This window comes from Papio anubis, chromosome 10 (assembly GCF_008728515.1).
Source record: "Papio anubis isolate 15944 chromosome 10, Panubis1.0, whole genome shotgun sequence".
Lineage (NCBI taxonomy): Eukaryota > Metazoa > Chordata > Mammalia > Primates > Cercopithecidae > Papio > Papio anubis.
This window is the reverse complement of record NC_044985.1, coordinates 99,946,999-99,960,983: the sequence shown is the minus strand read 5'-3', so window position 1 is coordinate 99,960,983 and position 13,985 is coordinate 99,946,999. Positions and strand designations below refer to the sequence as shown.

The 13,985-nt window shown below is 39.9% G+C and overlaps 1 protein-coding gene across 1 annotated transcript in view; it reads right to left on the bottom strand.

The window, feature by feature from the left end:
• XRCC5 (X-ray repair cross complementing 5) overlaps nt 1-13,985 on the bottom strand; it is a 97,726-nt gene that overhangs the window by 41,062 nt on the left and 42,679 nt on the right. The window contains exons 15-16 of the mRNA XM_021923965.2: nt 4,466-4,559; nt 2,586-2,655 (exon numbers count right to left, since the gene is read on the bottom strand). Of these exons, the coding sequence (XP_021779657.1) occupies nt 2,586-2,655; nt 4,466-4,559 (164 nt within the window). The remainder of the gene's footprint in view (nt 1-2,585; nt 2,656-4,465; nt 4,560-13,985) is intronic.

The window sequence follows — 13,985 nt, the reverse complement described above, 5'->3', positions numbered from 1 at the left end:
AAAAAATTCTGGCAAAAGCTGTTAAAGCTCTAACATTTTCTTCATTTCTTCACAAAATTTTGCAGAACTGCTAATGCAGGGTAATTAAAATAACATAATAAAGTGCTAGCACAATGCCTTGAACATAGTAAATATGAAACCGCTAGTGGCTGCCATATAATGGTGATGACAGCTAGATTCAGTCCCTGAAAAGACCATACCTACACCAACCACAGAGTCTAATCACTTCCAAACAGGGGACCTTGGACTTTGGCTGAGGTAATTGACGACATACAACTGAAAGATAGGAAAGTCTCAATTTTCCTTCAAAACCACAACAGTCTTGATAAACAAGAGTTCATTGACTTGTCGCAGTAGCATCTTTGGCCCTTTCCAAACACCCTGTAACAATATACAGCTGAACAGACAACAGGTATAATAACGTGAAAGTCTCTTGATCACTTCAATACATTAAAGAGAGAAATTCTGAAGTACTGTTTTCACCAGTACTAGAAAACTGTCACTTAGAACTTTAGATCTCCTTATGTTTACATGAGGTTTTGTTTTGCGCTAAAACTCAAAGTTTTTCTCCTATATGGCAACTTTTAGCAGGACAAAAAGCTCTTCTTCCATCTCAAAACCGAAAACATATACACCCCACTTAAGAGACTGCAGATTACTATGATAACGAAGCTGTTCTTCCTCTGGAGATTCTCATGGGTTTGGCCTTTGGCATTCCTGCTGACAGGATTTAGCCTGGTAGACTGTAAGCTCTCTCTGAGGCTCAGCTGCTCATGCTTGCCTCTGGGCAACAGCACAGTAGATCTGGGGATCTTGCCAGGATTCCTAGACTCTAAGTAGTAAGGTACATTAGACCTACTGCAGGCAGTAGAGCTTCTAGGCATTTAACTCTCATTTTTGGGCCGGGCATGGTGGCTCATGCCTGTAATCCCAGCATTTTGGGAGGCCAAGGTGGGCGGATTAGTTGAGGTCAAGAGTCTGAGACCAGCCTGGCCAACATAACGAAACCCCATCTCTGCTAAAAATACAAAAATTAGCCAGGCATGGTGGTATGTACCTGTAGTTCCAGCTACTCGGGAGGCTGAGGCATGAGAATTGCTTGAACCCAGGGTGAAGGTTGCAGTGAGCTGAGATCTCACCACTACACTCTAGTCTGGGCAACAGAGCAAGACTCTGTCTCCCCAAAAAAAAAGAAAAAGAAAAAGAAGTAATTTTTGGCCAGGCATGGCGACTTACACATGTAATCTCAGAGCTTTGGGAGGCTGAAGTGGGAGGATCACTTGAGGCTAGGAGTTCTAAACCAGACTGGGCAACATAGTGAGACCCCATCTCTACAAAAAATTTAAAAATTAGCCAGGCACAGTGACACGCGCCTTTAGTCCTGGCTACTCAGGAGGTGAGGAGGAAGGATCACTTGAGCCCAGAGGTCCAACATTATAGTGAGCTATGATCCTGCCACTGCACTCCAGCCTGGACAACAGAGCGAGACCCTGTCACTAAAAAAAAAAAGAGTAATTCCCCTGCCTCTGGCAGGATGTTGGAAGAGAAAGTTCTATACACACATGAACTAACATAAACACTCACATACATAGAAGTCAGCTCACAGGCCAGATTTGGACCAGCAATAATGAATATAATAGTTTATACATAAAGCTGCAGGATTAACAACTGCCAGTTGCCATCATTTAAAGGGTAAATGAACAGAAACCTGAATGCAATCAAGTGAATGAATGTTAGTCCCAGGCCCTCTGTGCATCCCTGAAAGCTATTTTTATGTTAGCCACAGCCTAAATGAGATTCTAGGTACTATCTGATAAGGAAAAGTGACCATGTAGTCATTTTGAGAAGGATTAAACTTAGGGTAGCATCAAGGTCTTTCTGGGTCTACTATAAAAGGGCCACAAACTCTTAGAACCGGAACAAGAATTACGTGTCTCCAAAAATAGGAAGATGTGGCCGGGCATAGTGGTTCACGCCTGTTATCCCAGCACTTTGGGAGGATGAGGCAGACAGATCACCTGAGGTCGGGAGTTCAAGACCAGCCTGACCAACATGAAGAAACCCCATCTAAACAAAATTAGCCGAGCATGGTGGCACATGCCTGTAATCCCAGCTACTCGGGAGGCTGAGGTAGGAGAATTGCTTGAACCTGGGAGGCGGAGGTTGCGGTGTGCCGAGATCGCACCATTGCACTCCAGCCTGGGCAACGAGAGAGAAACTCCGTCTCAAAAAAAAAAAGGAAGAAAAAGAAAGAAAATAAAATAGGAAGATGTGAGATAAAAGCGTTTTATTTATAGCTCACCACAAAATCCTAAAAAACTTCAATGACATGGAGCTATAAGCGCCAAGGTGTTGGCCCAAAGTTTTTTAGTATAGAGACCTACAAGTTAGTTCCTTTTTGGGAAAATCTGTGCTGAGTTCACTTTCATGTGCTCATAATGTTGCCTAACAAGGGAAACCACAAAGATCCGCCAGTAAAGAAAAATGCTAAAGTGTTACAACAAAAGGCTACAGTTCTTAATCTAGACTTTAAATCAGTTAGCTTAACTAAACAGCTTCTCCTAAATGCAAAGCCAACCACTCACCTTCCTCAAAGCTGGCCTTCTTCTGTTTCACTAGAACACGGAAGTTTTCAGCAGGATTCACACTTCCAACCTAGAATATACCAACAGACAGGTTATTTCTTTTTAGCAGTACCCCAGACAATACAGGATGGCTTAATGTAGTAAGTGTGCTCTTATAAAATAAAACCAAAGACAAAGAGAAGGCCTTTTCTACTCATATTCATTTCTAGGGCCGGCAGATTTCAGTGGTCCAACAGCTGCCCTCTGTGCTTTCACTCACCTTGCTTTATGCAAGCTGATTTCTTTCCAGAGGGGTCAGAAAAGTATTACAGCTCAAGCCACCAGCCAGCCCAGCCGGAAGGCTTTGTGTAGCACAGACTGCCTGTATATCCTGTCACAAAACCAATTAGAAAGTGGAGGATTCTGCAGTGTGGGGTCGGTTTCTAATATACTTGCCCCACTAAGATAACATGAGAAATACAGCTTAATGCCTGATTCACCGAAGTGCCCATTAGTGGGACTGCTGCTGACCCTTTGGCACTGAAGTTTTGGTAGAATATACAAGCATATCCAGGTTGAACACGTCCTCAGAAAGTAAAAGCAGATTACGTACAAAGATGTACTGCAGTGCTGGGTGAGGAAGTTTGAAAGACGAAACCCTGCCATATTATACGGAACTTTCTGATTATACCTCTGTTTTTCATCTGCTGGCCCCAACCCCTCACAGGGCCGAAGAACCACTCAGCTCATAAGAAAGAAAACGATGGGGTTCCAAAATATACGAAAGCTTCCAGTTTGCTAGGGTATTGGAAGCAGAAAAGCTCTCAGAACAAGATCATGACTTTTTCCTTTACTATTATATATAAAACATCTAAATGAAATCTAAATTAAAGAAAATTAAAAAAATTTTTTTTCACACATTCAATTTTTCTGAGTTTCTGTTTGAGGTGAGAATAAAGGCATGCCCTTTATTCCCTGACTATCCTTCCTAGTATATTTTGTTTAAAAGTTATTGGCCAATTTTTAAGTTCTGTCGATTCACACTAATGCTGCTTAAAAAAAGGCACTATTTGGCTGGGTGCAGTGTCTCATGCCTATAATCCCAGTGCTTCGGAAGGCTGAAGCGGGCGGACTGCTTGAGCCCAAGAGTAACATACTGAGACCCACCTCTATGAAAAAGAGCTGGGTGTGGTGGCATGTGCCCTTAGTCCTAGCTACACAAGAGGCTAAGGCAGGACGATCACTTGAGCCCAGGAGTTCAAGGCTGCAGTGAGCTAAAATCACACTACTGTACTCCAGCTTGGGTGACAATGACAATGTATTTCTAAAATTAAATAAAATATTCTTCCTCCTGGCTGAGCAAGATATAAAAATAAATAAGTAAATAAAATAAGATAGTATTTTCAAGTTCCAAAAAATTTCTCATTAAATAAAAATCTCATGTATCAAAGGATACTTTCTTGGGGAAATCCTAAACTTGTGAATCCTATTCTAAAGTTGCATGTTAGAAATTAGGAAAGTTACACTAACTTAAATTGTACGTACTTGAAGATTAAGGCTCATACCACTAACCCCCACTTCTCCTATCATTTTGACTAGCTGAAAAGCTGCAAAATAATGCCAACAGCAAAATCTCAACACTGAGATGTTCCATGTTCTATAGATTATAAAGAGCTCTATATACCTTATGTCATATAGATAATTCTGTAGGCAATTCATGATAATAATTACTTAAAGAAGTATGGAATGGGTCTTTATGGCTTCTATAGAGCAAGGACCAGAGAAAGTGATCATGATCTTCTTTGAAAGTGATAAGAACAGACTAACAAAAATTGATGCACTCTTCCTCAAGCCCCAACCTTCCTGCAAAGGGGGAAGCACACTTGAAAAGCTTTGCTTACAGAGGTGACACTGCCTTCAGCCAGACTGGAGACGCTGAAGTGGGCACCCCCTTGCTCAGTCTTTAATTTTTTAGCGGTAGGTCCATCTTCATGGCTAGAAAAGAAAAAAAAAAAAAAATTCTCTTAAAACAGAACAAACAATACAAAACCAGATTGCTATTGTGAAACTTATTTTCCAAGCACCAAATAAATAAATAAAATAAAATAAAATAAAGAAAAAAAAGAAGAAGAAAAGAAAAACAATAGCTACATGTAGTCCTCTTACAAACGAAAGCTGCCTCCCTTTCCCAGTCACTGGGCTCCTAAGGGCCTAACTTGAGGCAGCTCTGGCTTTGTTTCACAGCAGTATGAGAATCAGAATTAAGCAATGACATCATAATGTCCTTGCAAAAGATGAAACTGCAAGCACAGATAACGGAAATTTAACATTTAAGTAAGAAATCCATTTACTCTTCAGATATTATTTTCTAGTTCCTGTCTCAGAATTGACAGCTATTAGCTTTCCATGTACACAGAAGACCTTTGTGTCTAACAACCCATTTTCTCCATCATGTATGTTAGAGCTTTATAAGCTTCTGTTTACAACTGTCAAAACTTACTAGACAATCCTTAATTAACTATGCAAGAGCTTTCCCTCTTAAAGAAGTCATAAACTATAAAAAAACACTTCCCCAAAAACTTTCAATTTTTTCTTTTATAAACCTAATTCTGTTTTGTGCAATATGCTAACAGTCCAATAGCATCTGTGTGCTAAGATGTTTGAAAAGTGTATCAAACATCTTGCCTCAAGTAACATACTGGCTTTAACAGCCTGTCTTAAAGTAAAGAGGAGGTCAAGTTAATTGCAAAAGAGAAGAAAATCAAATCCAAAGACTCTGCCTGTAATCTCCCTTAAGCTGCTGAACATAAAGAAATGAAGATGCAATCTGGGACAAAAGCAGCCATCAGAAATGGCTAAATGATAAGAGAAATTAGTAACCAAGATCTAGAAATTGTAAAAATTCATTTATTTTAACAAATAAAAATTGCATATATTTATCATGTACAAAATGTTTTAAAATAAGAATTTGTGAAATAGCTAAATTAAGCTAATTATTGTATGCATTATTTCATTTACTTATCATTTTATTATGAGAACAGTTAAAATTTTTCAGCAATTTTCAAGACTAGTATTCTAAATGTGTTTTTTTTTGCTCAAAGCCCCAACCTTCACACAATGAGGCTTGAAAATGAAGTCATTTTAAAAATGAAGCAAAAATAAATTTTAAACATAAAATGAAGCAAAGAATAAATAAAACATACATGGGCTTCCTCAATTTCAATAATGAATTTCCTCTTAGAGGTAGGTAAAACAACTAAAGTAATCATCACAGCCATACATCCATGAATTAAAGCTTTTACTATCTGGCATCTTTCCCATTCACCACTAAACGTTTTCCCTTCGAGAAGTAGACAAGAGCTAAGTAGAAGACAGAAGGGTGGGAACCAGGAAACGTTACAAGGCATAAGTCACCCAGAACTCTTTTCTTGCAAATAGAATAAAAAATAAACAAAGCCTTCATGGAAAAAATGAAAGAAAAAAAGCAGAAATCCAAGGTAGGATGAAATTCCATTAGCAGTTGAGAATATTTTTAAAAAAAGGTCAGAGCCAGTCATTTCAATTAACTTTTGAAGTTCTTCCCAAGAGACAAGTCAACAACATTAAACTACTGAAGAGTTGGAGTCAAAAGACCTGGATTCTAGTCTCAATTTTGCCACTGACTAGCACTAAAATCTTATACTTTCTTGATGGCGTTCACTGTGTACTAATTTTTATCTGTCTAGAGTTTAGAGTCCAGTAAGCTACTAACCTCTCCAAGCTTCAGTCTGCTCCTTAGGAAAGCACTATAATGAAATGTACCATCAGTATATCGACTATTCTGTTCCAAAAATACAGATTAGCTTACATAGTAGTATTAAGAAGGATTACACATAAAAAGCTAAGTTATGTGGGTATATGAAGTTGAATCACATGAAGAATTTCTTTTTTTTTTTTTTTGAGACGGAGTCTCGCTCTGTCACCCAGGCTGGAGTGCAGTGGCACGATCTCAGCTCACTGCAAGCTCCACCTCCCGGGTTCACGCCATTCTCCTGCCTCAGCCTTCCGAGTAGCTGGGACTACAGGCGCCGCCACCTCCCCCGGCTAGTTTTTTTTTTTGTATTTTTTTAGTAGAGACGGGGTTTCACCGTGTTAGCCAGGATGGTCTCGATCTCCTGACCTCGTGATCCGCCCGTCTCGGCCTCCCAAAGTGCTGGGATTACAGGCTTGCGCTACCGCGCCCGGCCGAAGAATTTCTTCAACCCTCCCAAAATGAGGTTCTAGGGAAGGAAGGGTAAACAGACATACATACAATTTTCCCGTATTGTAGAACACAGTAAAATTCAGTATGGTTAATATTCTCCAGGCCAAATCATTTAATAGCATTATTAGGAATTTTGCATATACTAAATTAATAATGTCTATGTGAAGTGGGAAAGGGTAATGACTCTCTTCCCTAAATTATCTATGAAGGAACTAAGCTCTAAAAAGTAGAAATTTATACACACAAGATCACAGTAGACATATAAATGTCAGCAGTTGGTGCATTTGGATGATGAGACCATGGGTAATTTGTTCTTTTTCCTTTCTTATTTTCTTTCACAAACATGTATAAATTTTGCAACTCACTTATTTAGGCTAATATTTACTGAATATGTACTATGTATCAGTCACTAAGCTAGACTCTAAACTCTCAATATACAAAAATTAATATACTATCAACACCTTCAGCCAAATAAAAATTTAAGTATACATATAGACAATTAACAAAATACTGTGATAGGCAGCCTATCTCTTTCAGAGGATAGAAAATAGTTGTATTGGGCTAAAGCATAAGGTGCAAGCTGGGAAGTAGTGAGAGATGGAGCTAGAAAATACATTAATTAGGAGCATTAAAAAACGTGAGGAAAGAAAATGGTTTTCTCTACACAGCATGTGTGCTGTCTGTCCTCAGTCTGGTGGCTTTGTTGCTGGGCACACTGCTCTCAGCTGATCCCTGCTGAACTGTGGGGACGGTTGCCTGGACAGGATCCTTCATGACCCCTTTTCTGTTCCTCCGTCATCACGGGGAATAAATCTGTCTCGAAACTCTCTGGCCCGCTCCCAGAAAGGCAAAAAGATATTCAAAAGCCCTTCTTCCATCTTCCTTCCAGTGGGCACTGAGCCCAGCATTTGCAGCACCCACTGCTGGCAGTCTGGCCAGGTGTCTGTTACCTTGAAAAATGGCTACTGGACAGGATCATGTGGTTGCTCTCATGGACATGGACTGTTTTTTTGTTCAAATGGAGCAGCGGCAAAATCTTCATCTGAGGAATAAACCTTGTGCAGTTGTACAGTACAAATCATGGAAGGGTGGTAGAATAATTGCAGTGAGTTATGAAGCTCATGCATTTGGGGTCACTATACATAGGCAGATGATGCAAAGAAGTTACGTCCAGGCCTTCTACTGGCACAAGTTCGTGAGTACCATGGGAAAGCTAACCTCACCAAGTACCGGGAAGCCAGTGTTGAAGTGATGGAAGAAGTCTCGTTTTGCTGTGATTGAATGCACCAGCATTGATGAGGCTTACGTAGATCTGACCAGTGCTGTACGAGAGACTACAAAAGCTACAAGGTCAGCCTATCTCGGCAGCCTTGTTACCAAGCACTTAAACTGAAGGGTTGCCCGAAGACCCCAAAACAGCGGAAGAGACTGTTTCAGAAAGGTACCTCCATAGCATATTACTTCTGCTTCCTGCCTTGGGAACCTGCTTTGCTTGGTCATGCTGATTCTCCTTGGAATAACTAAAAGGAAACTTAACCTACGGCCTGAATGAATCACAAGGACTCACATGGAAGGATATACAAATGTTCTTATCTTCCCAGGTATACGGATGTTGAGAAGCTGTGAAATCTGTATGAAAGTAAATTTTTCTTTAGATATAACTAGGGCAGGTTAGTGTTATAAACAGAAGGCAGAAGGTTGACTGAGCACTTTGTCATTGGTAGTTTACTTTACATAATTGTAACTTAGAGTCTTGGCTTCTTCATCTATAAGAAGGGTGAGCTTTTTAAAGAGGGACCTCAGGTATAGGGAATTCAGTCACTCAAAATTTCTAATCACTTCTTAGCCCATTATCAAATACGGGCTGTGCAAGGCCCTTCTCATTGTATTTTACTATCTTTCCCCTTCATAGTGATTTTCCCACTCCCTCTGCACCCCACCTACCCTCTTGTACCCAACGATGTATCAGACGTATCTTAGATATGTACATATCTTTATAAGTTACACAGTACTGCTTTGTGTATGTGCCTTCTAATTACAAGATGATTTTGTGCTATTATAGATCGCATTCTTTTTCTTAATTTTCCTTCAATGGTGACCTTAGAGATCTGTCGATGTGGTTGTTACTTGCAGCATAATCCATGATATGGATCCACCATGTTTACAGACCATTTTCCCTAGTGATAAGTTCACTGGTAGCTTCTAATGTCCTACTCAGTTTACATTCCCCCTTAGCAGTACACAGAAGTTCCTGTTTCTCCCATATTCTCACCAACAACTGGTCTCATCTAATGTTTAAAAATATTTGCCAATGTTTGTTTGTTTTGCTTTGATTTACAGTTCTCTGATTACTAATTGAGACTGAAGATCTCTTCATACACTTGTAAGCCAGCTGAGTTTCTGCTCCTGTGATTTGCTTATTTATAATCTTTGCCTGTTTTTCCATGGAAAAATTGAAAAATTATTTTTTGATTTTCCAAGAGGTCCTTGTATATCCTAATTATTAGTTCCTTGTCTTTTTTTTTTTTTTTTTTTTTGAGATGGGAGTCTCACTATGTTGCCCAAGCTGGAGTGCAGTGGCTATTCAAAGGTGTAATCATGGCTCACTGCAGCCTTGAACCCTGGGCTCAAATGATCCTCCTGCCTCAGCCTACAGAGTAGCTGGGACTACAGGTGTGTGCCATCATGCCCAGCTAATTTTTATATTTTTTGTAGCGATGGGGTCTTACTATGTTGCCCAGGCTTTTATATATATATACATATATATATATATACACATATATATATATATATATATTTTTTTTTAATTTTCTACTTGGTTATTGATGTGTTGGGAAATGATAAATGGTTTCTTTAAATAAGTTCATTTTTTACTTGCTTTACAAAAAGAAAACGGTTTTCTCTAGATAATTGGATTATGAATAGATGCCTCTTTTCTTTCTGCTTATCTGGATTCTCTCATTTGTGTAAAAAAGTTTGACATTATGCTGAGGATAATGGGAGGCCATTAAAGCAAGGGTTTTTTAATTGGGGGTCCAAAGATGACATCAAGGAATCTGTGAACTACCAGAAATTATAACCAAACTTCAACTTAGTATGTTAAAGCATTTTTCTAGGAAGAGGGTTCATAGATTTTGTATCAAGTGAGTTCACTGCACTCTCTGTCTCACACATATGATTAAGAATCATTACTTTTAAGAATTTTAGGCCGGGCATGGTGGCTCACACCTGTAATCCCAGCACTTTGGGAGGCCAAGGCGGCTGGATCACGAGGTCAGGAGATTGAGACCATCCTGGCTAACATGGTGAAACCCCGTCTCTACTAAAAATACAAAAAATTAGCCGGGCGTGGTGGCGGGCGTGTGTAGTCTCAGCTACTCGGGAGGCTGAGGCAGGAGAATGGTGTGAACCCAGGAGGCAGAGCTTGCATGAACTGAGATCAGGCCACTGCACTCCAGCCTGGGTGACAGAGCAAGACTCTGTCTCAAAAAAATACATATATAATAATAATTTTAAGCAACAGAGTGATGGGATCAGATTTGTTTTTTAAACTCACTCAGGTAACAGCATGGATTGGAAAGGGTAAGACAAATTAGGAAAATTAGTGAAGAGGTTATCTCAGTGAGGCAGGCTAAAATGAGAAGGCCTACATAAAAGCAGTGGCAGTGGGCGATGCTATTAAGAGCTTACATTTCTTTTTAATGCTTACCATGTGGTAGTCACTATGTTAAACACATTTAAATTACCTCAGTTAAACTTTGCAACAACCCTACGAGTTAGTGATTATCAGCATCCTTTTACAGATGAGCAAACCAAGCCTCAAGAAAGTTTGATCCCTTGTTTAAAGCACACAGGAAGGGGAAATAACTAATCCTGTACTCATCCATTCTCCTATCCAACCTCCAGGAAGGCAGGCATTTGTTATTGCCACTTGACACTGAGTAACTTGCCAATTTCAACTGCTTTTAAGGGGAAACGCTTGAGTTTAGCTCCAAATTAGACCCCAAAATCAACACCATTAGCCACCAGACTGACCTTAAGTGAAAGGGTTAGATTTGAGGTAAATGTAATACAACTTGGTAAACCAATTACATATAGAATGTAAAAGAAAAGGAAGACTCCCAAGAAATTAGGTGTCATTCACTGAAATAAGAGAATAATAGCACGAAGAGGGGTTGGAAAGGAGCAGGAAGAAGAAAGCAGATAACAAAGCCATTTCTGGCATACTGAACTTGAGGGGCCCACAGGCACCTAAGCTATTTAGTGAATGGGATACAAATCTGAACTGAAGATAGATATTTAGTAGTTTTGAGGCTCTGAAATAAAAAAGAGGTCTTGGGATATGCACTGCTAAGGCAAAATGGCACTACAGTTTGAAGTACAAGCTCAGGAGTCAGAATGCCTACGCTTAAATCCTTACTCTAACACCTACCAACTACAATCCTGGGCAAGTTTCTCATCTTCTCTAATCCTGCGCTCTAATCCTGAGCTTTAAGTTGGGGGTCAATAAAAGAATCTATTTCATAGGATGGCAAAGTGGGTCCAAACAGATAATGTGTGTAAAGCATTTAGCATCATGCAAAGCACTTAACATTAAGTTTTGAAGTCTGAATATAATTTCAGGTAGTTTACAGATTTCTTGATGTCATCTTTGGAATCCTGATTAAAAACGCTTGCTTTAATGGCCTCTTCAGCATAAGGTTCCATAAACGTTAGCTGTTTCTGAGGACAAATCCTACAGAATATCAACACAAAAACACACAAAAGCAGCCCCCACAGGAATCTGAGAGGGAGTTGCCAAAGACTGAAAAAAATGTGGAGAAGCTGAAGTTAAGACAGATACATGAGTTTTAAGAGAGAAGGAATAATTGACAGTGTCAAGAGTTACAAAGAGGTCAAGAAAGCAAAGGACCACAAAGCAGAAGTAAATTTAGCAGTTAGTGTCTTTTGGAAGATGAGTTTCAAGGATGTGGTGGGGGCAGAAGCTGGTGAGAATGAGAGCTGAGAAAGGTTGCAGAGTAGACTATTCTTCTAAGAGCCTGGCTTCTGGAAGGAAAGATAATAATTAGATTAATAATTAGTAACAGGTAGTAATTAGAGGGAAGCAGCTAGGGGATTATTTTATTTTGTGTTAAATGAGAGAAATTTAACATGAGAGAAGAAAGGAGCTGGTGGTAGACGGGGAGAAGCTAAAAATACAGAAAGAGAAAAGAAATTATTAGTGGATTAAAGTACCAGATGAGGCAGAAAAAGGAATCCATCCTAGGGAACAAAGTAAGACTCTCATCTTGACAAAATATAAAAAAATTAGCTGGCGTGAGCTACTCAGGAGGCTACTGAGGATCCTCAAGTTGGGAGATCACTTGAGCCCAGGAGGTCAAGGTTGCAGTGAGCTGTGATCACGCCACTGCACTCCAGCCTGGGTGACAGAGAGAGACCCTGTCTCAAAAACTAAAATTAAAAAAAAAAAAGAAAAGAAAGGATCCAGGGCACAGGTAAAGGAATTCACTTTAGGCAGGATGAAATAAATACCCTATTTCACTGAGACAGTAAAGAAGGAACGTAAATGCAAAAACATGTATGTTTTGAGATAAGATGGGCCAGAAAACCGAGGAGTTCCTACCTGCTTTGGTTAGGCTTTGTGTTCCCACCCAAGTTTTTCCTTTTTTTTTTTTTAAGACAGAGTCTCACTCTGTTGCCTAGGCTGGAGTGCAATGGTGTCATCTCAGCTCACTGCAAACCTCCGCCTCCTGGGTTCAAGCTATTTTCGTGCCTCAGCCTCCCGAGTAGCTGGATTACAGGCTTGTGCCACCACAGCCAGCTAATTTTTGTGTGGAGACAGGGTTTCACCATGTTGGCCAGGCTGGTCTGGAACTCCTGACCTCAAGCAACCCACCTGCCTCGGCCTCCCAAAGTGCTGGGATTATAGGCGTGAACCACTGAGCCCAGCCCCAAATCTCATTTTGAATTGTAATCCCCAAGTGTTTAGGGAGAGACCTGGTGGGAAGTGATTGGATTATGGGGGCGGATCCCTCATGCTATTCTTGTGATAATGAGTGAATTCTCACGAGATCTGATGGTTTTACATAAGGTAGTTTCTCCTATGCTGATACATACTTGCTCTCGCCTGCTGCCATGTAAGATGCACCTTTGCTTCTCCTGCCATGATTATAAGTTTCCCGAGGCCTTCCCAGCTATGTGGAACTGTGAGTCAATCAAACCTCTTTCCTTCAGAAATTACCCAGTCTTGGGTATTTCTTCATAGCAGCATGAGAAGAGATTAATACACCACCTATTGGCCTCTACTGTCATTGTCACTGCTAACATGCCAGGCACATGACTAGGATTTTTAAAACCATTTATTCCAAACTCCATTTACTCTTACTATTTGCTAGGCACTTTGCTGGGTCCTAGGGATACAACAGTGAACAGCATACACTGTTCAATTAACCCCCATGACAACTCTATGAGACAGATACTCCTATTATCCCTATTCTACCCATGAGGAAACTGAGGCTTTGAGAGGGTAAGTAACCTATGCCTAAGGCCACACTGAAGAGCAAGGGGTCTGACTCATATTGAATGACTCTGGAGTCTGCAGTCTTAACCATTAACCAAGTGAGGATGTCTGCTGAGAGTAAGTGAGGAGTCTTCGTGGACCTGAAAAGAGCAGAAAGCTTTAGACTATCTGCATAGAGATAAACAGAAATCAAGATCACGTACACATCAGCTGCATAAGCAGGATTACACCTGAGATGTCCGAATTCTCATGCAAGTTCCCCGTCCAAGAGATGAATTTTCATTTCAAGGGTGTACAGCAACATTAAGGGAAGCAATGCTTTTATTTGATAAGGGTAACATTTAGTGTATTTTGGGACTACAGCGTCAAATGGTGTTCTTATCCTCTTGAAAAAAAGAAATCACTTCTAACACTAGGTATTCAACAAGTCCAAGACAAACATTAGATCTTCTCAAAGATTCAATGTTTTTTATAGATAATGATACGATTATTGCTTTAGGTTTTGACTATTGGTTTCCCTCCAAATACATTCATAGGCCACAAAATGATGTTTTGGTCAATGACGAGCCACATATACATGGTGATCTCATAAGATTATAATGAAACTGAAAAATTCCTATCGCCTTGTGACATCAGGGCTGTCATGACATCACAGCAC